The sequence below is a fragment of the Macrobrachium rosenbergii genome, chromosome 44 (assembly GCF_040412425.1).
Source record: "Macrobrachium rosenbergii isolate ZJJX-2024 chromosome 44, ASM4041242v1, whole genome shotgun sequence".
Classification (NCBI taxonomy): domain Eukaryota; kingdom Metazoa; phylum Arthropoda; class Malacostraca; order Decapoda; family Palaemonidae; genus Macrobrachium; species Macrobrachium rosenbergii.
In genome coordinates, this window is record NC_089784.1 from 31,397,399 (window position 1) to 31,425,281 (window position 27,883).

The 27,883-nt window shown below is 34.7% G+C and overlaps 1 protein-coding gene across 1 annotated transcript; it reads right to left on the minus strand.

Annotated features, from left to right (window-relative positions):
- Window positions 1-140: 140 nt before the first annotated feature.
- LOC136829575 (uncharacterized) lies at window positions 141-27,883 on the minus strand. The gene is made up of 11 exons (XM_067088423.1): window positions 27,204-27,883; window positions 15,677-18,615; window positions 15,316-15,518; window positions 14,700-15,158; window positions 12,917-13,076; window positions 12,248-12,586; window positions 6,651-6,743; window positions 4,956-5,361; window positions 4,197-4,330; window positions 1,594-1,794; window positions 141-901 (listed from the first exon to the last, which is right to left on the minus strand). Exons 2-11 carry the CDS (start codon window positions 18,509-18,511, stop codon window positions 233-235), a joined length of 5,499 nt encoding a protein of 1,832 aa, XP_066944524.1. The 5' UTR covers window positions 18,512-18,615; window positions 27,204-27,883; the 3' UTR covers window positions 141-232.

A 27,883-nucleotide genomic window follows, 5' to 3' on the forward strand; every position in this document is an offset into this window, starting at 1 on the left:
GCATGAAAGAACACTTCAATGGTACTGAATAGTACTGAAGCACACTTCAAGACATGGAAGCACACTTCAAGACATGGAAGCACACTTCAATGGTACTGAATGGTACTGAAGCACAGTTCAACCAGGGAAGCACACACTTCATGGTACTGAAGCACACTTAATGGTACTGTACTGAATGGTACTGAAACACATTCAAGACATGGAAGCACACCTCGATCTGAATCATGTCCCTTCATAAGCTCAAGGAATAAATGATTTGCTCCCCTTCTGCAGCGTCCTGAGAAGCCACCTGATCCGAAGAAGCGATGACATGTTCGTCCACGTACTCGACAGAGGCCTCGTGGTGCAAGATTCCTGCTGCGTCAGCAGACTGCACAGCTGCTGCTGCTGCGGCAGTAGCAGCCTGTATCCCCACAGGGTGGTTAAACATGGCCTCCTGCAGGAGGCTCGTCTGCTGCACGACGGACCCCTGGGCTGCCAAGACCTCGGGGGCGCCGTGAGGCGAAGCGTCTATGACCTGGTGGGTCATGATCTCGTTCTGCGTCAGGGCCTCGGCGGCTTCGGCCACCACCTGAAGGGGGTTGAAGACGTGTTCTTGGTCGTGGGGCTGAGCGCAGAGCACGACGGAGCTCGCATGGTGGTGATGATGGTGATGAGTATGATGCTGATGGTGATGATGAGGATGATGATGATGACCGTGGTGATGAAGCACAGGTTCTCCCGCTACGGCTGCGACTTCTGCGTCAGCCACCATCTGGGTTTCTAAGGTCATGACCTGGTCGCCTGGCATGATCACGGTTCCCTCCGGATGGGGATGCCCCACATGGTGCTTGGGCATCTGCTGCACGTGAGCATCTGTCGCTGCTGTTAGTGGCTGGTGGTCCTCTGACAGGATTCTCAACTGAAAGAATAATAATAATAATAATAATAATAATAATAATAATAATAATAATAATAATAATAATAATAATAATAATAATAATAATACACTTCCCTTTGGTGAGAACCTTCCCTTTTAGGCATTTGATACAAGGGGTGAAGAAATAATAATAATAATAATAATAATAATAATAATAATAATAATAATAATAATAATAATAATAATAATAATATTATTATTATTATTATTATTATTATTATTATTATTATTATTATTAATGTAAAGACGAAGATGAAGAAGAGGCAAAAAAATTTTTTTAAGCAAAACAAAACAAAAAATCGAATAAAATATTATAAACACAAATAAAATAATTGACATAGATGAAAAATTATCAAAACGGAAAAATATAAAGCAAAACAAAAAATTGTTAAAATTAAAATCGCAATTCAAAATGTGAATAAATTAGAATTAAAAATATAAAGAAATCATGATCTGCTTAATAAGTTTAACCACTTAATAAGTTTAACAAAAATGGTAAAATCAAAATTGAAATTCAAAATATAAATAAATTAAAATTACAAATGTAAATAAATCGTGAACCACTTACGTAACATTGTTGAACAAAAATTATCCAAATTAAAATTAGAATTCAAAATATAAACATATATATTAAAAATAAAATTAAAAATGCAACCAAATCATGAACCACTGACCTGCTGCTGCGTGTGATCATCCTTGGGCTGAACTGTGACGATGGAGACGCAGTCTGCAGGAGACGAGGCCAAGCCCAGGCTGGGCAGAAGGGCGGCCACGTCCCCAGGTTGCCCTCCGACCTTCTCCGGCAGGATGAGGATCACCTGCCTGGTTCCTTCCTCCTCGCCTTCGGGAGGGCCGACGTCCGGCAAGTGCTGAATCTGAAGGTGAATGTTGATTAAGTGAATCATTTAGGTAATTGAATTTATCTCGCAATTATTGTCGAGGAATTGCAACAAGGAATGGAAAATGGATTAAATATACAGGCACACACAAAATTCACACAGACGTGTATCAGATAATGTGCACAGCTACCTTGGGAATATTTGCGAATATTTTCGAAACTATATCATGCATACACTCGATATTAATCTGTATGTGTATATATATATATATATATATATATATATATATATATATATATATATATATATATATATATATATATATATATACATATATATAACTTTATCACATACACAATTGTTCTGTGCATTAGTAGAATTACTAAATACCTCATTCAAACTGGATGGTATCTATATATATTCAAAAAGTTAAAGCTTTCTCATCTGCTATTGTACGGATAATAATGTTCTGTTTGCCCAAGAAAGCTAGAATTAATAAAAGGACCTACATTCAAACTTTAGGATGGTATCTAATGGAATTTTTATCAAAAAAGTTACAAGCTATTATATATATGGCATCTATATCATTGTATATATATACTTCATAATGTGGACTGTTTGCCCAAGAAATATTGTAATATATATGAATAAAAATATCCATTAGATACCATCCAGTTTGAATGAGCAAAGTCCTTAGTAATATATAAAATTGATATATATATATATATATATATATATATATATATATATATATATATATATATATATATATATATATATATATATATAAAAAATCATGACCCTTTCCCAAAAATGTCATGTCAATTTTTATCCCGGGGCCGGGGGAGGCGGGGGTAGTGTCGTCATACGTATATTCTTTGCAGCGTATATATACATGTAAGCTGTATGTATACAGTATATGTATATATATATATATATATATATATATATATATATATATATATATATATATATATATATATATATATAATCAGAAAGCTACAAACGTCCTTTAATAAAACGAAATTCTCTACCTCAGAAATAATATATTACCGAAGGGAATTTTAGTTGATAATAAGTCCACCGTCCCGTGGCGTCGAACCAGCGACGGACGAGGACTCAGGACTAGGACGACGCTGCAAAGAATAATATATTTTCATATATGTTACCGAAGGGAATTTTAGTTGATAATAAGTCCACCGTCCCGTGGGGTCGAACCAGCGACGGACGAGGACTCAGGACTACAGGGGACCACTAACCCCCCCACGGGACCCCCGGGATTATCAAAAAAATTGAACGAAAATATATTATTTCCGAGTAAGAGATATTTGTATATTGTATATGATGGGATAAATAGTCATATATATATATATATATATATATATATATATATATATATATATATATATATATATATATATACATACATATGTATATATACATATATATATATATATATATATATATATATATATATATATATATACTAAAGGACCTCATTCAAACTGGATGGTATCTAATGGAATTTTTATTCAAAAGTTACAAGCTTTCTTGGACAAACAGTCCACATTATCAAGTATCCGCACAATGAGCAGATAAAATCTGCAAAAAGTTGTACAATACTTGATAATGTGGACTGTTTGTCAAAGAAAGCCGTAACAATGAGCATAAAATTCTGCTCATTAGATACCATCCAGTTTGAAATGAGGTCCTGTAGTAATTCTACTAATGCACAGAACAATTGTGTATGTGATAAAAATTAATATATATATATCCAGTTTGATATATCCTATATATATATATATATATATAGAACAATTGTGTATGTATATATATTATATATATATATATATATATATATATATATATATATATATATATATATATATATATATATATATATTTATATGTATATATCGAGTGTATGCATGATATAGTTTCGAAAATATTCATAAATATTCCCAAGGTGTATATATATATATATATATATATATATATATATATATATATATATATATATATATATATATATATACACACACACATATATATATATAGAAATCATCAACACGCAATCACGTGTGGAACAGAAATAAATTTCTGACTCACGTCGGGGATCAGAACCCAGGTCTCTCAGCTTTCCACCTGAGAGACCTGGGTTCGATCCCGACGTGAGTCAGAAATTTATATATATATATATATATATATATATATATATATATATATATATATATATATATATATATATATATATATATATATATATATATATATATATATATATATATGTATATATATTTTTTGATGGTGCTGGCACCAGAGTGGTTGAATATTCAGAATTTAGTTTCTCAGCAAACTTCAAAGGATGAGGTTGCTGGCCTCATGTTCTATTCTTAAATACATCTGAAGCTCGCTTGCATAAGCCTTCTCCAACTTACCAGTATCCTCAGAGGCTGATGTTGTTGAGGAGAAGGGTGGTGCTGATTGGTCCTCAGAATGGAAGGGCGACTGGCAGTCCTCAGGTAGGATCTGGGGCCTCTGATGACCTTGAGGTCAGTGCCACAGCTGGGACCTGGAGGCGAAGAAAGGTGGATAATGACTGTAAATGTGAGTATGATTTTGGTAGCTATTGGTTCTGACGTCTAGGATCATTAGATCATTATAATGGAAGCCTCAAGGCTAGGCAAGAAGTGAAGAGAGAGAGAGAGAGAGAGAGAGAGAGAGAGAGAGAGAGAGAGAGAGAGAGAGAGAGAGAGAATGTAATATACTGTATACTGTATATATACTGTATAAATATATATATATATATATATATATATATATATATATATATATATATATATATATATATATATATATATATATATATATATATATAATAAACATATTACACACATATATATAGACAGATAGATAGACAGATATAAGCAAATACACAAACAATTCTATGACAAAAAAGTTTATAACTTGCTCTCTTAAGAGAAATCTTGAAATACAAAACAAAACAACAAGAGGAACAGCATCAGCAAAAAATCAAGAGAAGTGCCTTTCAGTCAGCGTCAACAAAAGTCAACCCGTCTCACTCTCCACCCCACAACACCAAAAGACACCCCCCTCCCAACCAAGCCCTTCCCCCACAACCATGAAACATTGCATCAAAGGCCTTGATACTCCCAAAACCGCCTCGTTTTCCCTACCTGGAACAACGGAAAGATCCTTCGAGACTGCCGTTTCATCTGGCTGGATGGCGTGGCCGTCCATTCCAGCCCCATGGAAACTCTCGGGGCGGATTACGTCCTGCGTTTCCAGCTCCTTCCCCCTCTTCCTCCTCCTCCTCCTCCTCCTTCTGCTGCTTTGTGGTGCTCCACCACCACGACCTGCCCGGAGGAGGAGGCGGCCATGGAAGCTGCTGCTGTAGAAGTTTTCTCGTTGTAGTCCTCTCCCATGTCGAGGGACTGCTCGATCTGCGTCAGGACTTCTTCTGCGACTGCTTCCGCGTCGCAGTTGGTGGTCGCTGACGAGGGCACCACCGCCCCAGCCCGAGTTGCCGCCCCTGGGTCGTTCAGGTTTTCCAGTTTGATGCTGTATATAGGTGCTGGTCGTCTGTTAGGAAAGAAATAAAGGACATATACATATTTTCCTCCAAGGCGACGAGAGAAAGACACTCTTGATAAAATCGAACACAAGCAACGGCAATTCCGTTAATTCCTGGAATTATGTAATTTATTGTATATACCTTCACTTTCAAAGACTTTACTGTCTTGGAGAATTTGATGTACCCACGTTTACTAGTTTCACAAGGCATAACTGATTTAAAATTCACGTTTTTAATAAGTTAAATTACAGATCATCCATAACTGAAGCAGCCATGCTGAAACTTGAAAATGGGTATTCCTAAATTTCCTCACATTTTTATCTATTTATTAATTATTTTTTAAATTTTTTTTTCTTTAATAACTGATCTCTTCTTTCTGTACTTCCTATTACCGTCTGTTACTTCTTTCAAATGGACACCATATTCTTTGGAAGCTTGAATTTGAAGTCAGTGGCCCCTGTGAGCCTGTTACATATGAATAGGGTTCATCTTCTGAATAATAATAATAATAATAATAATAATAATAATAATAATAATAATAATAATAATAATAATATTAAGTTCTACAAGCACAAACTGATACAACCTCTGTTGTTAAATGTCACAAACAACTTACTGATAAGCATTACTCAATAGGGTAAAATCATTTAGTTATCACCACCTTCAAAGCACAGGAAATGCTTACGATCTCGTCATCACAACGTGGGCACAAACAACAAACGACGGCAAACAACTGTAGTACTCAATTTGGCTTTTATTTACAGTACAAGAGACCCAAAGTTAGAAGAACAACTTTATTATCATTAGTACATCATTAGAAGAAGACTATCATTAGAAAGAAATGAGGGGAAGAAACTGGAAGTGATGCATCATGAAAAACTGTTTTGATTACTATTTTTGGAAAAGGGTCATGATTTTATATATGTATGTATGTATATAGTATATATATATATATATATATATATATATATATATATATATATATATATATATATATATATAATATATAATCTACTAGTTACTTTTCACCAGATATGTATGTAATTGTAATAACCACGATGTCCTCTCAATTTCTAGCTAATTCTTTGCGTTTTTTTTTTTGTGTGACAAGCGCATCCAAAAAGTGTGAAGAATTCGAGGAGTTCAGAGAGCATTGTGGTTATTATAGTTACACACAGACACATACACACACACCCACAGTACACACACATATATATATATATATATATATATATATATATATATATATATATATATATATATATATATATATATATATTCAAAGGCCTAGACTTACTTTTTGTCTCTTCTTATGGGTGAAAGGTAAGGGCGATGACGTCACAGTGTGGTCCTGCTCGGCCCGATAGTAACTCCGAATATGTGTCGTAATCTGGAAGAAGAAGAAGAATTCGAAGTAGGCCTAGTCGTAAAATTGACGTATGTATTGGACTGGATTATAGAATTTAGACCAACGGCCAAGCGCTGGGACCTATGAGGTCATTCAGCGTTGAAAGGGAAATTGATAATAAAAAGGTCTGAAGGGTGTAACAGAGGGAAAACCTCGCAGTTGCACTATGAATCAATTGTTAAAGAGGGTGGAAAGTCAGATGGAAGAAAGAATATGAAGGGAGGTACAGAAAATGGAATGAAAGGGGTCGCAGCTAGGGGCCGAAGGGACGCTGCAAAGAACCTTAAGTAATGCCTACGGTGCACCACGTGAGGTGCACTGACGGCACTACCTCCGCGCCCCCTACGGGATAAAATTGACGTATGATGCGTAAAAAAATCTGACATTGTCGTATTCTGTCTTAAGTGCTGCCTTCAGACCATTTTCCACCACTAAGTACACTTGAAAACATCAAAATAGCCAAGACTTTCATCTCAAGGAGGATTCGAACACGCATCCGGAGTATCAGAACGAGGTCGCGTTACCGACCTGCCCATGAGAAGGATAAAAGTCTATCGCCGCTCTACAATACGTATACCTGTCGAATTCAGTTAAATTTATCAGAGCTGGAAGAGACCCATCCTCACCATCGACAAGTGGTCATCGCTGTCACTGAAATAAATGTTCAGAATATAAAAATTTATATATATATATATATATATATATATATATATATATATATATATATATATATATATATATATATATATATATATATATATATATATATATATATTTTCTGAATATATATATATATATATATATATATATATATATATATATATATATATACATATACATACTCATAGGCGTCTAGGGAAAGGCACTTGATAGTTTATTGCCAATACCGACCTTTCACAACTACATTGTTGCATCTTCAAGGCTGAAATACAGCGAGCTGACTCTCAATAATTATTCATAAAAACATTTATTATAACAACTAATTAAAAAAAACTACGGTATACTTGCCCCAAGTGTAATCAGGGGACTTACGTTGGATGTACCAAAAGACTGCTGAGGGTACGCAAAGACGCCCAGAGAGGAGTTAGCTTCAGAATTGGAAGCAGATTGTCCACCCCAGAACAATCCGACACAGGGAACCATTCCAAATTATGCAAAACATCCATAGAAAACAAAGATTTTCGAATAATAGGACAAACACCGAAAGACAGCGATTTAACAACTTTAGAGTCCATAATGATAAAATTAACTGTTCCATCATTAAACACCCAAACATCATCTACTCAACTGTTTATTGCTTGATGGCCCTATTTGCCTTACCGTTATCTTGTTTTCTCTTTTTTTCTATTTTCTGTTTTGTTTTCTATTTTTTTCTCTTCTTGTTTCAATAGTTTCATTTCAGCTCCCGTCTGGGTAGGTCCTGCTTTCAGTGTCATGGTGTCTCTGATGTTTTTAAATGAGTTAACATTTTAATTAAGATAATACTGTAGTGTTTTTAATTAGTTGTTATAATAAATGTTTTTATGAATAATTATTGAGAGTCAACTCGCTGTATTTCAGCCTTGAAGATGCAACATTGTAGTTGTGAAACGTCGGCAGTAGCAATAAACTATCAATTACATCGAGTGCCTTTCCTTGGATGCCTACGAGTATGATTTCGAGAGCTGCAGCTATACACACACACACACATATACATATTATATATATATATATATATATATATATATATATATATATATATATATATATATATATATACATATATATATATATATATATATATATATATATATATATATATATATATATATATATATATGTATTCAGAATATTCAGAGTAGATATTGAAATATATATTCAGAATCTATTGGTCACTTTTACCAGATACGTAATAATTACCTAGCTTTAACTTTTAATATTAAATATTTATGACCATCTGGGACTTTACTAGGTTGTAAGTTATTAGGAAAAACAAAGCATTTCAGACTTTAAAAAAAATAACCTTTACAATTCATCCTATGATCCACAATAAAAATGTTAACATTAGTCTAAATGGCATCCATTAACTGTAATTAATTAATTACAAAAGTATAAACATTACGAGACTGCCATACATACGCCGTGAGTGCATCCCAGCCGGCGAACTGTAAGCATTAACTCAGGATGTTTTTTCAACGTCCCTTCGACCCCTAGCTGCACCCACTTTTTAAAGCCTTTCACTCTACCTCTACTCTCGCTTCCTATCTTCAATCTTGCTGTCCACCCTCTCGAACTACTAATATCCACCTTTGGATCCTTGCACTTCATCTCCTTTATTTTCTGGTTCTCTTTATCTTGCTGTCCAACCTCTCGAACTATTAATTTGCAATCCAACTGTAGGATTTTCTCCCATTTCCACCTAGACATAATTGCACTTCATCTCCTTTATTTTCGGGATATCTTTATCTTGCTGTCCAACCACTCCAACTGCTTCAGTGCTGGACTTGACAGCCAAAATGTTAATCAGTAACTTAACAAACGAAAATGTAAAAAAAGTAAACAAATAAATAAATATATAAATAATGAAGATGAAAGGCGTCATATTATTACGACTTTTCTTAATACGTCCAATGGTAAGCAGTTCGCGGCTACAGATTATCGTAAGAAATACAATAATCATTAACTTTCTCCCGGCCTCCTGAGTCCTACGCACTTCACTTACTGTTTGAAATGGAATGTAAGATTTAGGCCAAAGGCCAAGCGATGGGACCTATGAGGTCATTTAGCGCTGAAAGGGAAACTGAGACTACAAAGGTTTGAAAGGTGTCAGGAGGAAAACCTCGAGGCAGTTGCACTATGAAACAGTCCTTAGGAATATGAACGGAGGTATAGCAAAAGAAATGAAAAGGGGGAGGGGTTGCAGCTCGGGGCCGAAGGGACGCTGCAAAGAACCTTATCTTAATGCCTACCCCTCCCTACGGGGGTTTCGCTTATTGTAAGAGAAAACAAACAAGTAAAAAATGCGCCGAAGTTTCTTCAGCGCAATCGAGTTTTCTGTACAGCGTATAATCAAGGCCACCGAAAATAGATCTAGCTTTAGGTGGTCTCGGTATAATGCTGTATGAGCCGCGCCCCATGAATCTCTAACCACGGCCCGGTGGTGGCCTGTCCTATATCGTTGCCAGATGCTCCATTATGGCTAACTTTAACCTTAAATAAAATAAAAACTACTGAGGCTAGAGGGCTGCAATTTGGTATGATGATTGGAAGGTGGATGATCAATATATCAATTTGCAGCCCTCTAGCCTCAGTAGTTTTTAAGATCTGAGGGTGGATGGAAAAAGTGCGGACAGAAAAAGTGCGGACGGACAGACAAAGCCGGCACAATAGTTTTCTTTTACAGAAAACTAAAAGCCACCGTCCATATTCCTTTTCTGGGAGAAAAGAGATCAAACGCTGGGTCTCCTTTTGGGGTCCCGAGGTAAAATTCAGGTCAAGAAAAACTCCTTCCTACTGTTTTCTACTCTTTCAGGTTAAGAAAGAAAACATTCATATATATTTTCTCTTATTCGGTATCTGAAGGTCTTTTACAGCTCTCACGGCGCATGGTAAAAAGCTAAATTTTTTCTTTTACCTTTTTGTCATCTAAAGGTATTGTACTGTACTTCTACATGATGAAAAAAATAAAAAAAACAACCATTTTCAATTCCCTTTGGTCTTAGGGCATTATTTGTTACTAAATCTAAGTGAGCTTAAAAAGGTAACACTGATATTCCCTTATCTTCGGTCTACGTAGGCCTAGAGTTATGGAATTTAAAGAGTAAAAAGCTAGCTATTTATAGCCTAAGTCTCCTCGATCTCAGCCCACTTTATTCTAATGAGATGGAAGAGAACAAAAGATAACATTCTCCAACTATTCTTACTATTCTTTGGTCTTAGAGCATTTCAGTTAAATGGGTACAAAGATTATATTCTTATCGTTTGGTTCTGAGTGGCTTTAGTGTTAATTCATAAATGTATGTATGTATGTATGTATGCATTATACACATATATATATAATATATATATATATATATATATATATATATATATATATATATATATATATATATATATATATATATATATATATATATATACTGTACATACATGAACAAAGTTAGAGCCACGGTGAAACAATTGAGATGCTAAGTACTTTCGTTTTATTATCAAGACATGGTCACAGCAACTAAAGACATACTGAGACAAGGGTGTATATATATGGTGGGTATAAGTCCTAATGGAATACAAAAAGGTTTGGGAGGTCACAGAACAGTCAACAGATTAACATCGAAATCTACCTATTGGTAATCCTCTTTATTCTGTCTTTCAAATCCTTCTGGAACATATGTTTGATTGTGGGGTCAAAAGAAAATAACCCCTTGCTTAAGTTTAAGTTCTTCTCCCAGGTCAACTGAATCATACCAGATTCCAACAAGTTCCTGGAAATAGTTTCATTACTTTGTGACATTGCATTGCTTTGCATCCAATTTATTCTGTGGGACTTTTCACTTAGAGCATTATTAGTCTGACCTGTTCTTACTGAATATTTGTGTTGTTTTAATCTGGTATTTAATTCTTTACTGGTCTGACCTTAGAAAAATAAAACACAATCTATACAAGGAACTTTGTATACAATATTGTTATCTTTTCGGGAGGCTATTTTTTATAAGCATGTTTTTGAGAAGGATACATTTGTACTAAACAATTTTGTATTTCCTTAGGACTTATACCACCATATATAAATAAGCCCTTGACTCTTTGTATCTTTAGTTCCTGTGACCACGTCTTGGTAATAAGACAAAAGTACTTAGCATCTCATTGTTTCACTTTTCCTTCGTGGCTGTAACTTCGTTCGTATAATCATCACGTTTTTACCTTTTTCGTGATTTAAAATCAAATATATATATATATATATATATATATATATATATATATATATATATATATATATATATATATATATATATATATATATATATATATATATATATATATATATATATATATATAGAAGGATCCACAGTGCTACTCTTGTTTAGCAAGACAAAATATATTTGTTGAAATATTTATAGAGCTTAAAGCTCTCGTTCATCCTTCTGAGGACTTGATCAAGTCCACAGAAGGACGGACGAAAGCTTTAAGCTCTACAAATATTTCCACAAATACACTTTGTCTTGCTAAATACGAGTATCACTGTGGATCCTTCTATTGATAACTCAGAAGCACGATACGGTGTTTTTATATTTCATATTTATATATATATATATATATATATATATATATATATATATATATATATATATATATATATATATATATATATATATATATACATATACAATATATATAAATATTTATCTATATATATATATATATATATATATATATATATATATATATATATATATATATATATATATATATATATATATATATATATATATATAAAAACCATGTGGTCTTACCTCGTCTTTGGTCTCAAAGCACTTAGGATGTTTTTCCAAGAGGTGAGTATGAAGTTCAGTGGCATAATTGCTCTTGAAAACCTCTCCCTCAGAAATGCTTTGATTTTTTCCATCTTGCGACTGCTGGATGGGTTCCGCCAGATTTCCAGTTTCCAGATCCAGAGTGTGGGCACCGCTGTAGTCTATGGGTTCGCTAGATGTCGAGGGCATGTGGTGAGGAGATTCCGAGGGCATGGGGGCACTTTGGGACAAGGACTCTCTCTCCAGGCAAAGGCGACATTCGTACATGAAGCGACCAGGATGTTTCTTTGTCTTAAGCATGTGTTTCCGTAGGTTCTCCTGTTCAAATGACCAAATATATATCTTTAATGGAGAGAGAGAGAGAGAGAGAGAGAGAGAGAGTCAAGAAAAACACACATGACAGAATTGTGCCGAGATAACAAACACAGTTTATTCTTCAAGTGACCAAAGATATACCTTTAAAGAGAGAGAGAGAGAGAGAGAGAGAGAGAGAGAGAGAGAGAGAGAGAGAGAGAGAGAGAGACTAAATGCACAAACATACATGCCATAATCGTGCAGATAACGAACACGGCCCATTCTTCAAACACCTGTCAACAAACAGACCAAATCACTCGAGAAGGCAGACTTCAGGAGATCATTCATTCTCACCTGGTTATTGCAGACGTAAGAGCAATAAGGACAACAAAAGGGCATCGACCCGGTGTGCAGGCGGAGGTGGCGACGGAGGTGAGGGAGGTGCGTGGTGCCGTAGCCGCAGTGGGGGCACTGGTAGTGGCTCCCGTCGCGCCTCTTGTGCTCCTGACGGTGGCTGTGGAAAGGAAGGCCATCTGCACATTGACTGATTGGAATTGGAATTGGAATGTAGAGTTCAGGCCAAAGGTCAAGCACTGAGACCTATGAGGTCATTCAGTGCTGGAAAGGAAATTGACAGTTATGTCTGAAAGGTTTAACAGGAGGAAAACCTCAAAGCAGTTGCATTATGAAATAATTGTTAGGAGAATGTGGATAGCAAGATGGAAGAAAGATAATATGAACGGAGATAGAGTGAAAGGAATGAAAGGGGTTGCAGATAGGGGCAAAAGGGATGTTGCAAAGACCCTTAAGTAATGCCTACAGTGCACCCCGTGAGGTGCAATGACAGCGCTACCCCACTATGGGGGTTACTGACATCTCGTCAACATTATTACTGACATGTTATTGACATGACTGTAAACATTGTTACTGACATGCCTATCCTCTCAACAACATTATAACTGACATGTTCATTAATATTTCTCACCAACATCATCTCATGTCTAAATTCTCAGTAACTTTGTTGCTGGCATACCTAGCTTCTTGTCAACATTACTACTGACATGACTAGCTTCTCATAATTTTTATTAATATTTCTAGGTTCTCATCAACACTGCTACTGGCATTTCTAGCCTCTTATCAGCATCGTTACTGACATGTCTATCTTCTCATCAACACTGTTGCTGATGTGTCTAGCCTCTCATCAACATTGTTACTGACATGTCTAGTTTCTCGCCATCTTGATTATCATTTCTAGCTTCTTATCAACGTTGCTACTGACGTCAGGCTTCTCATCAACATTGTTACTGACATTTCTAGCTTCTCACAAACATTTTTACTGACATTTCTAGCTTCTCATAAACACTGTTACTGACATTTCTAGCTTCTCATAAACACTGTTACTGACATTTCTAGCTTCTCACAAACATTGTTACTGACATTTCTAGCCTCTCATCGCCACTGTTAATGGCGTCTCTAACTTCCCATCAACAATGAAAACTGACACTTATAGCTTCTCATCAAACTGTTATCAATATTTTTTAACTCTTTACAGCCGTATCTGTATTAATTCTTTATCTACTAGAAACAATTCAAAGATTTGTCCAGAGTCCACCAACATCTCATTACAGCAAAATATGTTCCTAATACTTGTGTGTTTTGTTTTCAATATACTTTAGAGCAGAACAGAACAATTATAGGTACTCAGTCATCATAATATAATTAAGTTGATTATTATTCCTGTTGTCATTATGTTATCATTCCTATTTGATTTATGATGCAGATGCTAAAGAATACAATAGATAAGTTCCAAGTGCAAAACACCACTGAAGTCTATGTTTTCGTCTCAAAAGGTACCAACAACAATCAGTACAGCAGCATTGGAACTTGACTGAAACTTTGAGGTAAAACAGGTGGCCTTTCCTTCAATACTATTTTGTTTAGATAATCAGAAGCAATGAACAGTTATGGAAAAGGGAGTAATAATAATTAAAGAAGAAGCTCAGACTCTCAATCACCATAATATTACAAACGAGGCCAATCGCTAATTTGCAGTGATTTCTTCATATTAGTAAAATTACAAACTACATGTTGCAAGTAGAGGGAATACCATCACAACAATGAAAGAGTTTCAACTTACGCCTTCAGAGCACTTAAGGACTCGCATCTAACGCCACACACATCACACTGCTGGGCGTGGTGACGCTTGGGTTGAACTTTCTCCGCCGTCTTGTGACCCTTACAACCGCGATGGGGCGCCAGTAAGCAAGTGCTGTCGCCTCCAGAGATGATATTTGTTGAAGTTGTTAAGCCATCACTTGGAATTATGGAAGCATATGTGATGGATCTACAGGAATCGTCAGTGGCGTTATCCAAGTTGGTGACAGTCTGTGCACCAAGAGCTGTATGAGTAACCTCTATGCAAGGGTTAGAATGATGGTCAGTCCCAGAGAGGTAGAGTGTTCCACCATCTAGCACTTTGGCACTGGAGCCAACACCACTGAAGCAAACGTTCTCGGTAACCTCATCATCAATTTGGTCTTGAGGTAAAACAGGGGCATGACATTTGACCTCTTGCTTGTGACGATGAAGGTGACACCTGACGAAAAATGTAGATGAATAATAAACTCACTGACTGAAGAAATAATCAAAACTGTCTTGCTACACAAATAAAATATTTCACATGATAAGAGGATGGACACAAACTGGTCATACAACCACAAGCAATAACAGGGTACTGTGTAAGAAAAACTTGCCTATTAGAAAGTGTTTTACCACAGAGATCGCAAAGAGACTGAGTGTCTCTCGGCTGTTTTGAACTGTGTGTGTGAACAATGGCTAGATGTCGTTCTAGCCACAGTGCAAGAGGGAACTTCCTTGAGCAAAGATGACAGGCATGAGGCCACTCATTACTGTGGCTAAGCATATGACCCTTTACAGAGGATACCCTTAGCTTAGTCTGCAAAACAAAACAAAAAAATTTAATTTACTACATTTTCTTAAAAAAATTTCCAGTGCACAAACAAGCAACTTTATTTTTCATCTACAAGTATCAATATTTGTCAGATTCTTTATATATCTACAAAATATACGACCAAATAAGTATTAACAAATTACCTTACATATATGGCAGGGAAAGCGACCGTCACCTTCTTGTTGTCCGTGCGCAAGTGTAAAATGCATTAAAACATGAGCGAGCAAGTCATTTTTGAAACTGCATAGCTCACAAGAATGAATTCCTAAAAGACCATCAGGTTCTCGTGAGCACACTCGTTGGTGCTGGGCAAGATCGGATCTGTGTGGAAGAACAACTCCACAAAGGTGACATGGAGTACAATCCTTCTGGTGTTCTTTTGCCATGTGTTGTCGTAGAGTTGTAAGATCTTCTGTTTCCTCATAGCAAAGATTACAGGTTCTTGCAACTGATATTCCTCGTTGCCTTCCCAGGGTTGTCCTATGTTCAGCAGACCTGCGATGCAGTTTTGCTTGGCGCTGAGTAGGGAAAGCTAAGCCACATACAAAGCAGTGGTACTGAACTTCCTTTTTACTTGGTTTATGGACTTCTTTAATATGAATGCGCATTTCTCTCTCCCGTAAGAACTTCTGAGTACACTGAGGGCAGTGTAAGAATCGTTGGTCCTTCAGCTGAAACTCGACATCATTGTGGTGAATCCTTCGATGAGTAAGATACTGACGGCGATACTGAAATGTCCCATCACCAAATGGACAAACTATGGCAACCCTGCTCTGCACAGCTATTTGTTTGGATTGAAGCACTTGGTCTAGTGAGTTGTCAGCATGATATGGTGTTTGGATGTGGTGAATTAAATCACTTAATGTCAGGGAATCTTCATCACTACAGGCAGAACACGAATACAAAATTTTCATTTCATCAAGGCCTATATCTTCTTTATGAGTTCTAGCATGGTTAAGAAGATCCTCATTAGTGTTACAATAAAACTTACAGTCAAGGCAACAGAATGGTGAAGATTTAATAATAGCACCGAAATTCCTTAAGACAAGTTTTCTGTAAACTGAATCTATCTCTGTACATCTATTCTGTCTGTATTCTAACTCATTATGAATGTGAGCTAACGAGGCAAAATGAAGTGATACATAAGCTACACCAAATGATAGTTTGCATATTGGACACAATAGTTTTGAAGTTGCTGCTGAAGCTTTCTTTACACTTTCTTCCTCTTCGTCTACACTGAATTCTTGACTGCTTTCTTTTTGTACATTTGCTAAGGCATTCCCTAACTCTGATCTCTTGCTCTTAACTAAGGAGTTTCCTTCACTTTTGATGAGCTGGCTATTCCCTGCTTTATCATCGTTATGAGAATCTTTTTCATCCGAAATTACCTTTCGGCTCTTTAAACGTGCAATAGTAGACCTTAAAAAAGACTGAGCTTTCAATTTCTTGGATCTGACAGGTTTACTAGATTCTGTGACTGAAGTTTCATGGAATGCCTCAGCATCCTTTTTACCAGACACTCTACTTTCATTAACAACATGAAGCTCTGACTTCAAGTGGCGCTCATAATTTTCCTTACCCATGAGTGTGCGATTACAAGCATTACAGTGATATTCAACAACACTGCCAACCTTGACAATGTTTGATATTTTTTTTCCTGGCAGCCATTTTCCCTTCGTGTAAGTAGGAGGGAGAGGAGCAAACGTCTCTTCTTCTTCTTCCATTTCATCAGGTTCATCATCAAGGTCTGCCCTTGGTGTTGCTGGTCTCCATTTCCCTCCAACGGACGGTGGAGGACGGCTTCCAGGCCTCCACTTACCTCCTGTATGATGATGAGGAGGTCGTGTGCCATCGTCATCATCATCTTCATCAAACTCGTCCTCATCATCCTCATGCCTTCTTTTGGCAGGGAGCTTAATACTACTTCTTAACTCTAGGGAGGATAAGAAATCATCTTGTCGCAGCTCAGATTTTTCATTTGTATAGTCTGGGGACATATGACTGTCATATTTCAAAACATCATCTCTAAAGCTGGCTTGGGCCCCTGTGGTGTCTTCACTGATTCGTTCACTTGAACCAGAGATATTTTTCTTTTCTATTGGGTCAGACTGTCTGGTATCAGTCTGCTCCTTGGGTTTGCAGTGTTCAATTGATGATTCACTGTTAAGCAAAGGTTCCTGGGGCGTAGACTGGATGGTGTAAAAATCTGGGTACCTTGACTCAAAGCTCTGACTCTCAAGTTCATAAGATGCTGATGAAACTTTAAAGAGAGCCATTGGCTCACCATGCTGCTCTGCATCTCCTTCATGTTGGATTTTATGGGGCTCACCAAAAGAATCAAAAGGTCTGAAAAGTGATACACCATCCTGGCTGTGTGGCAGAAGGGGGTCACCGTACCCTGTGAAAGGAGCTTGAGATGGGTTCTGCTTGCGTATCAGTGTGTGGCTTCCCTGTGCTTTACCTTTCAAGTGAGTGCTGGAGACTGGAGAATCTTTATGTACTTGCGTGTCTGGTGAAGCATAACCATCGAGCATAGAGTATCCATGAAGGACGGAAGTTTCTTGGCCCTTGTGAAGGGGCTCATCATCTGGCTGCTCGGTCTCCCCAGCATAGCAGTGCTGTATGCTTTCAGAAGATGACCTCAAATTACTGCCTTCCTCTCTGGCATGTTCACTCCGATTCGATACTGCAGACTTTGGTCCTGCATCGGGTATCTGAGTGCTAGGACTAGTTCCTACATATTCCTTACTGTTTCCTTGAGTGTTTGCAATTTCTAAAGAAACCTTCTGCTTAAGAGACCCCGTAAACCTTCCAGTGATTGTATCAGGATGTTCCTTGAGCTTTGTGCGGCGTCTGTTTCCACAGCCGGCTTTCCTGTGAGTGATATAGTTTGAAAGACCTATAATGGTTGTCTGACAACGAAGGCAGACATGAGTGTCTTCCTCAGCATCTTCTTCCTCTTCCTCTTCCTCTTCCATGGCTATGTAATTTGAAGCTGAATCTCCAGTAATGAATTAATATAATATTCAGATTTTCAATGAGGTCCTTGTGGTGGCAATCAGAACACTACCCTCATTGTGTACTGCAAAGGAAAATGTTACACAAAATAAATACTACATCTACGTTGACATCTGGAAAGTAACATGTCTTTCTTAATCAAATATGATATAAAATTTATTTGTGGAATTAAATGACTCCCAAGTAAAGAGAGAAATTATTTTCAACTTATTTTCAACAGCAAACCCGGCATAAATAAATATTTATAAAAAATTATTACAGGTGATAATCTTTTTATAAATATCTAGAAAAAGAGAATAACAGTAACAGGTTATTTATATTCAATTTTTTTAACAGCAGCTTTCACTGGTGCGTGAAAACACCTACTTGAATATTACCACATCTTAAAGGACAGACTTCACTTTACATTAAACACAGTTAACTTTCAAAGGCACCAGTAAAACAAGTCTTTTAGAGCTCTCTCAGATACCACCCTCTTCATCACCACAAATTTACTGATAATTCGTTCTTTCTCAATAATTCCTTACCTTTTATCACTCATACTTCTTTCTACGTCAGCAAGCTCATCTGTTGTTAACGCAAGCATTTCTTCCTTCGTTAATGAGCCTGCCTATCTCTTGGTTTGCAAGCGAGCACTAGCAAGGAATTGCCTTCTTTGGAACTAAATGCAATTTCTCTTCACAAGGGAATTGACTTTTCTATTAGACAAAGCAAATATTCTAGGAAAGAACAACGGCTAATAATAGTCTCTGGGGCTAAAATCTTAAACATCTTTTTACAAGCAACTTTTGTTCATGTTTGTATGTAAAAATTATGTAAACCAGCGAAAGAACCTGGGTTCGATTCCCAAGAGAGCAGGAGCGCTTTAGGACAATTCTGCTACATCCCACATTGTGTGTCTGTTGACCTGAGAAGTCAATTATGCATCTGGTAGCTACACGACTGTATGGGTCACATTATGGAGATGGCCATGGGGCTAGCGACTTTATCCCAAAAGGCTTGCTGAGAACCCACCCCCTCCCCACCACTCCCATAGGAGAAAAAATATGCATGTACGTATGTATACAAGCATGCATGTGAAAGAAAGCTATGCGTATGCATAGATATGACCATTACGCCTTTCCCGGCGAGTAAATCACACGGGTACTGTTATCTGAGAGAGAGAGAAGGCCAATACCAGCACCTACATACCTACGAGGACCGTCAGTATATCTTAAAAAGTAATTGAAAGTCTGATGTTATTTTATCGTGGTTTATGGACATCAAAAAATGATATGTAGTGGCGGTAGATGAGGCAGGGATGCCTATCTCGACACCGTTAGTGAATAATTGCAAATTATATTGTTTATGGTTTGGCCTGGCCGAGAACGAGCATAATATCGCCCTTGGCACACTCATATATCCTCCAGGGACATTCGCATACGGGATGCTGGAAGTCACGCCGAAGTGGAAAAAAATAAAAAAGCAAAAAAAAAAGCAAAATAAAAATTAAAAACTGGAAATAAAACTCATTACAACCGTATAACAACAGCGGTTCTTATTCTTTGGAAGTAAGAAAAAAATAAGAGCAAAACCATGGAAAACTGTCATAAGAAGTATGAGAAAACTTTGAAAGAAAAAAAAAAATAAAAACTAGGAATAAAATTACAACCTTGGATCTTATTATTTGGAAGAAAGAAAAGTAATGATATCTGAAAATGAAAATCATTACAACCTCGGCTCTTACCATTTAGAAATAGGAAAAAATAAAAATAAGAAAACTTAAATAAAAAATTACAATCGTGGTTCATATGATTTAGAACGAAAAAAAATTTAAAAAGTGAAAAAACAATAAAAACTGAAAATAAAAACCATAACAAAAATGGCTCTTATCACTTGGAGGTAAGAAAATACGGTAACTGTTAAAAAAATAAAAATAAACCTCAAAATAAAAAAAAATAATTACAATAGTGGCTCCTTTCATTTAGAAGAAAAGAAAAGAAAAACTGGAAATAAGGATAATTAAAAAATCGTGTTCTTATCATTGACTATCTCTAGTTCCATTGAGGCATTTTTTTGGGCTGCGCAAGCATTTTCAAAGAGTCTATTATTATTATTATTATTATTATTATTATTATTATTATTATTATTATTATTATTATTATTATCTTAGCTATTATTATTATTTTACTAAATATGCCTCTTCATTAAGAAAATTGCATCGACTAAATTATTATTATTATTATTATTATTATTATTATTATTATTATTATTATTATTATTAAAATAAATAGTTCTTTTGAAGTAAAAGGTTTTTCAATTACCGTGTAATACAATTTTTAGATATGTGTTTTCAGAGTGAGTACTTCGAGCAAAACCAAAGAAGCGATTTTCCTTTATCATTCAGTATCTATAAAAAAAAAAAAATGTTTCAACTTCTGTTCATTTCTCCCAGTTAATTTTATCTTCTCTGAGTCATTTCAGACACCGAAAGAGATTATTAAGGAGACTGCGATAATGAACACAATGCCATAAATCAAAAGAAGAAATATTATGCAAGGTCGGTCGCTTGTAGTAAAATGCATTACAATGATCCCCTTTTTGGAAAACCAGCTAACCATTGACAAGTTTGCTCGCCTTTGGGGGTGTCCACTACCTGGATGTTTAGCGGGTAGTTTTGCGCGCGCACACACACACACACACACACACACACGCACATACAGTTTACGTTATGTATGTATATATATCGATATTTATATATTAATTGTATACACATAATATATATATATATATATATATATATATATATATATATATATATATATATATATATATATATATATATATATATATATATATATATATATATATATATATATACATATATATATATATATATATATATATATATATATATATATATATATATAAGAACTTTAACACTTACACAATTGTCCTGTGAATTAATACAATTAATAACAGGACCTCATTTAAAATGGATGGCATCTAGCGGAGATATTTATTTAGGAAAAGTTACAAGTTTTCTAGGACTAGCAGAAGCTTGTAACTCTTCCTGAATAAATATCTCCGCTACATACCATCCAGTTTTAATGAGGTCCTGTTAAATATACATATATATATATATATATATATATATATATATATATATATATATATATATATATACTCGTATATGTATATATATTATATATAAAGAGTGATTGTTGTCTTTTACTTTCTCGGGAGCACCCGTCCCTTTTGGAAAAATGGCCTACGTCTATAAAACTAAAAAGAAGAGAGAGAGAGAGAGAGAGAGAGAGAGAGAGAGAGAGAGAGAGAGAGAGAGAGAGAGAGAGAGAGAGAGAGAGAGAGAGAGAGAGAGAGAACTGTGGAACTAACTGTCAAACTCTTTTGTTTAATTTTTTTCCTACCGAAAATCCTCGTAATGTAATGGTACCACGACAGCTGTTAAACACAATAATAAAATACAACGCAACCGCCAATCAACATCGGGCAAAATCAAAACAAAATGGCGATAGCACTCAAAGAATGAAAGTACGTACTTTCAAGAGTAGGCATCCTTAAGAAAACTGTCTTGTAAAGTATTAGGGAGATTGGGCTAGAATATAAATTTAGACCAAAGGCCAACCGCTGGGACCTATGAGGTCATTCAGCTGTGAAAGAGAAACTGAGACTACAAAGGTCTGAAGGTGTAACAGGGGAAAAACCTCAAAGCAATTGCACTATGAAACAATAATTTTGGAAAGTTAGATGAAAGAAAGAAAGGGAATATAAACGGAGGTACAGCAAAAGGAATGAAAGGGGTTGCAGCTAGGGGACGAAAGGACGCTGCAGAGAACCTCATTAAGTAATGCTTAAAGTGTACAGCGTGAGGCGCACTGACGGCGCACCCCCCTAGCGGGGATTAAGGATATTATCTAATCAGACATTACTAAAAATTTCAAACGGAAATGTTTATTAAGAGATTTTCCTGACGGTGTCAAAAATATACTTAGGAATACATACGAACACCAGAAATATATATAAGTGAATTAGATACGGCAGTAGTTAATTTATTTTCATTTATTATCTTCCGTAATAAATTCTACTCTGGTGGTCTTGGGACCGGCTTGAGAGGGCTGTAAGTCTGCCCTTTTTAATTACGGTTTTGAAATAATAATAATAATAATAATAATAATAATAATAATAATAATAATAATAATAATAATAACAATAATAATAATCTACTGATAAGTCTTAATTAAGCTGTAAAGACACTTTGTCAACATTGCGAAATCGTTTTGATAAAACCAACAGCTGACCATAATAATAATAATAATAATAATAATAATAATAATAATAATAATAATAATAATAATAATAATAATAATAATAATATTTCGTCGTTGCAGCTTTCTTGAGCTGAAGAGGCTCTTAGTATAATAATAATAATAATAATAATAATAATAATAATAATAATAATAATAATAATAATAATAATAATAATAATAATTTATTGATGAATCTTAATTAAGCTGTAGAGGCACTTTGTTAACATTGCGAAATCGTTTTGATAACACCAACAGCAGACAATAATAATAATAATAATAATAATAATAATAATAATAATAATAATAATAATAATAATAATAATAATATTTAGTCGATGCAGTTTTCTTAAGCTAAAGAGACACTTAGTATAATAATAATAATAATAATAATAATAATAATAATAATAATAATAATAATAATAATAATAATAATAATATTTCGTCGATGCAGCTCTCTTAAGCTGAAGAGGCACTTTGTAAAAATTGAGGAAGCGTTTCATTACTTCAGACTTACAGCTGATAATAAAACATGAGAAAAAGAAAAATGAGATTTACCAGATATTTTCCCCATTTCTTAACCAGTATTTGTGTTATGATTATGATGCCATACGCGAATTGCGCAGTGTATTACTTTCTCGCTTTATTTATACGTCAATGCATAAAGTTTCACCATCTACATGAAATGCGATTACTGTACACTATATATAAAATTCAGGCATAGTTACCACTAAGATACAGAAGGTATATATATGTATATATGTAAATAATTATATAGGTCTATATATATATATATATATATATATATATATATATATATATATATATATATATATATATATATATATATATATATATATATATATATATATATATATATATATATATACATATATGTTACAGGACAGGAATGTGGATATTTATACCCCTTTTCGCACCGTTTCAAGTTAAACAAATCATAATCTATCATGCACGGGTTTGAATCGCACGAGGAAGGATATCATCATTTATTGCCCCAACGGATTCGAGGCTTGCAGTGGTTACCTTACCAATGTTGCGAGGAAACGGGAATTATGAGTTACTGATATATAAATATATATATATATATATATATATATATATATATATATATATATATATATATATATATATATATATAATATTTGTATATACATATATATACTTTATACACAGTGTATATATACTGTACATATGTATGTATATATATACAGTATATATATATATATATATATATATATATATATATATATATATATATATATATATATATAATATATTTAGTTATTTATATACGTATATATATTTTATGTATGTATATACATACATGTACATAGGCCTATATGTGTGTTTATTACCATTTGGTTGTTTCCGGGTATGGGTAACTTTGAAAACCATTACTGACCGTTCCTGCAGCCAAGTTTATTTGTTTTTATCACCTGAAAGAGTGGTCCTTGACATATATATAATCCTCTATGCCTATTTATTATTGAACACCCTCTCTACCGATTTATTATTCAACAGTCATGAAGGTGCACAACAGGAATATACCGGTACTTAGGCCTATTGCTCGGTTTTAAAAAAACATTGTTGTTACAGGTCAGCTGATCGAGATTACCCGCATTTGAATATACTGTAAGCAAAACACGAATGACTACTTGTGACAAACGCACGCAAGACCACTATTTCAAAAAAGAGAGATGCGAAATCCAAGATTCCCGAATTTTTATTTTTAAAATTCTTCACACTAAAGCAGCGGTTCTTAGCCTCTTTCAATATATGCACCCCTTTCAAATGAGCAGTCAGTTCTCACGCCCCATGAATTGCTTAAATAAAAAAAGCTAGAATAATAATAATAATAATAATAATATATAACAATAATAGTAATAATAATAATAATAATAATGATTATTATTATTATTATTATTTATTTAATTTTTTATTTTTTAATTATTCAAAGGCATCCTCGCACCCCTTATAGGAACCGGCTTCGCAACCCCTAGGGATGCGAGCACCCCTGATTAAGAACCGCTGCATTAAAGTATATTTTCGTCTGTATATAGCATCAGCGTAAATTTAATAAACATCGCTCTAGTTTCATTAGAGACATTGATAAGATGGACGAAAAGACACAGTTCCTTGACATAAATCGTTTGTGTGCATATTGTATCATATGCAACACATGAGCACTGCAGCTAACTTGACCCACCCTGAAATTTGATGGTAGATTTTAAGAAATTCTTATCATAAATGATTTTACGGATTTTGTTTTAATAACTGATCCTGTATGTACACACTCACATATTATTCACACACACATACATATAGCCTATATATGCGTGGTTGTGTATGTATTTGTGTGTGTATGAGTGTATATGTTATCTGTGTGTATTACGTATGTGCATTAGAGTGGATTTAATCCTTAATCCCTATGATTATTATCATTATCCGAATATCACAGTTCATAGGTATAAGAAATGAATTTCTTTCTGTTATATATATATATATATATATATATATATATATATATATATATATATATATATATATATATATATATATATATATATATATATATATACATATATACATATATGTGTATATATATTACATACATATATAAACATATATATATATATATATATATATATATATATATATATATATATATATATATACTGTATATAGGCAAAGAAAATGCATACATATATAAACTGAAAGAAATGCAATTCAAAATTAAAAAATTATCATGTGAACTGTGATATTCAAATAAGGCTAATAATCATAAGATTAAGGATTAAAATTTACACTAATACACATGCACGATAAACACAGTAGCCTATATATACATACACTCATACACATACGTACACACACAAGCACGCATATATACAGTATATATGTATATATTGTATATATATATAGAAAAACTTATATATATATACATGTATATATACGTGTATATATATACAGATATAGATATATATATTTATACATATGTCTGCGTGTGTATGTGAGCGTGTGTGCGGGTGCATGTATGAACAACTGAGTTGACAGATTGTCACAAAAATACAAAGAATCCTTATCCACGGCATATACATGAATTACGTATTTAAATGCACAAAGTTGTACATTTACTCGTGTATGTATTATGTATGTATGACATACAACTACAAATGAAAATGCAAATAAATTTCCTAGTGTAAGGATAACCTACTTCACCGTCATACATTACATACAAACTGCTATGGTGTATGGCATCAGAAATTTTCTTCTCATATGTTTGCATGTTTACAGAAATACTGTATATTATACACACCAAGTGCTGTGTATATTAGTAAAGTATCACACACACAAACACACTGTATATATATATATATATATATATATATATATATATATATATATATATATATATATATATATATATATATATATATATATAACAATAATTTTTAAAGCAACAAAACAAATTTATCTTCATATACATATATACATACATACATACATACATACAGATATCTATCTATCTTTATCTATCTATATATATAATGTATATCAACAAAACAAATTTATCTTCATATACATATATATATACATACATACAGATACCAATCTTTATCTATCTATATATATATTGTATATAATATATATATAATATATATATATACATACATAAAACGCAACAATTTCTAAAGCAACAAAACAAACTTTTCTTTATATACATTTTGCATAAATAATAGAACATTCATGTGGTGATTACAGGCGCTCCGCTATGCAGCCTACAACTATTGATCACCTTGGATTTCCAAAGTTTCGGTTTGAGAGAGAAAAAACTATTTTGTTTATTATTACCGTTGATTTTACCGTAGGATGCCATATTTTAACAATTCCATTCAATATTATTTTATCGGTGATTAAAAGATGCGTATCGCCTGGAACGTACGTCTCAAATTAGAGTGATATTTGCACATTTCCTCTTCAAATCAGGCGCCTTAATAGTGTTGTGACTGGTGCTGCCCTCTACCATAAACAACATGCTCGTATGTTTTACAACTTTGCGGAAATACTCGTTAATTGATGCAGCTTCGCACTTGGCATGAACCGTTGGGCATCCGAGCATCCACTGAAAAGCAGGTATCGAGTATTATTTCCTAATAACAAAGAAATTTCGTGATTTATGACTTGGTTCACCGGGTACGGTACGCCATGTTGGTTGGGATTCTTACTGAGACAACGGCGACGCCCGAACTATTTTCCCTCGCAGTCGCCGAGTTTCTGGTGATGGACCTAAAGAACGTGAACCAAAGCATTCTTTAATACTTACAGATACTGAAAATCGCGCCATTCCTTGATAACGAATCCTAAAAAGCGTAGAAATCCGAAAGAAATCCGCCAAGTCAAGCACCGTACCGTATCCTTCACTGTAGGAGGAGTCGACTGCGGCGCTCCGCCCACCAGGGTGACGTCATAAATCTCCGCCCATTGTAGGCAGGACTTGATGTGACGTCACCGGGGCTCCTCCTCTGACCAGATGACATCCCGAGACAGACAGCAACGTTTAGATTCTGACAACCTGGTGCAGCGGGAGGATGTGCCGCCATGCGAGCCGCGCACTGGCATGGTTTTAGGCTGGATTGCAAGGCGTAACTTGCAATTCCCGAATGTGATTGGCGGCGTGAGAGCGTATGTGCACGATCGGTGGATAAATATTGGATAACACGATGTGTCAGTGAGTGGTTAATCGTTGTCAATAAAACGACGACGATGCAGTAAACAAGTGCTTACGTACTTCGAAGAGGTTGGAGGAGATTGCGAGATTGCAATATATTTGTTATAACCTTTAGTTGATTGGTGTCCCATTAAGTGCAAAGGATCGTCGACTTCTTCGAGAGATTTTCTTCCCCCCCTGTTAATATTGCACTGTTGCAGGAAGCAAGATGCCGCGGAGGAAACAGGATTGTCCTAAACGTATGAAATGTAAGTAAAAGAAAAGGTCGTCTAAGG

Excerpts from the sequence above, each read along its gene's own strand:
- LOC136829575 (XM_067088423.1), bottom strand. The coding sequence starts at position 18,511 with ATGGAAGAGGAAGAGGAAGAGGAAGAAGATGCTGAGGAAGACACTCAT. Across the intron at positions 6,744-12,247 it reads GCTTTGAGACCAAAGACGAG|ATTACGACACATATTCGGAG; the intron begins GTAAGACCACAT and ends TTCTTCTTCCAG. Across the intron at positions 1,795-4,196 it reads ATCAGCCTCTGAGGATACTG|ATTCAGCACTTGCCGGACGT; the intron begins GTAAGTTGGAGA and ends ATTCACCTTCAG.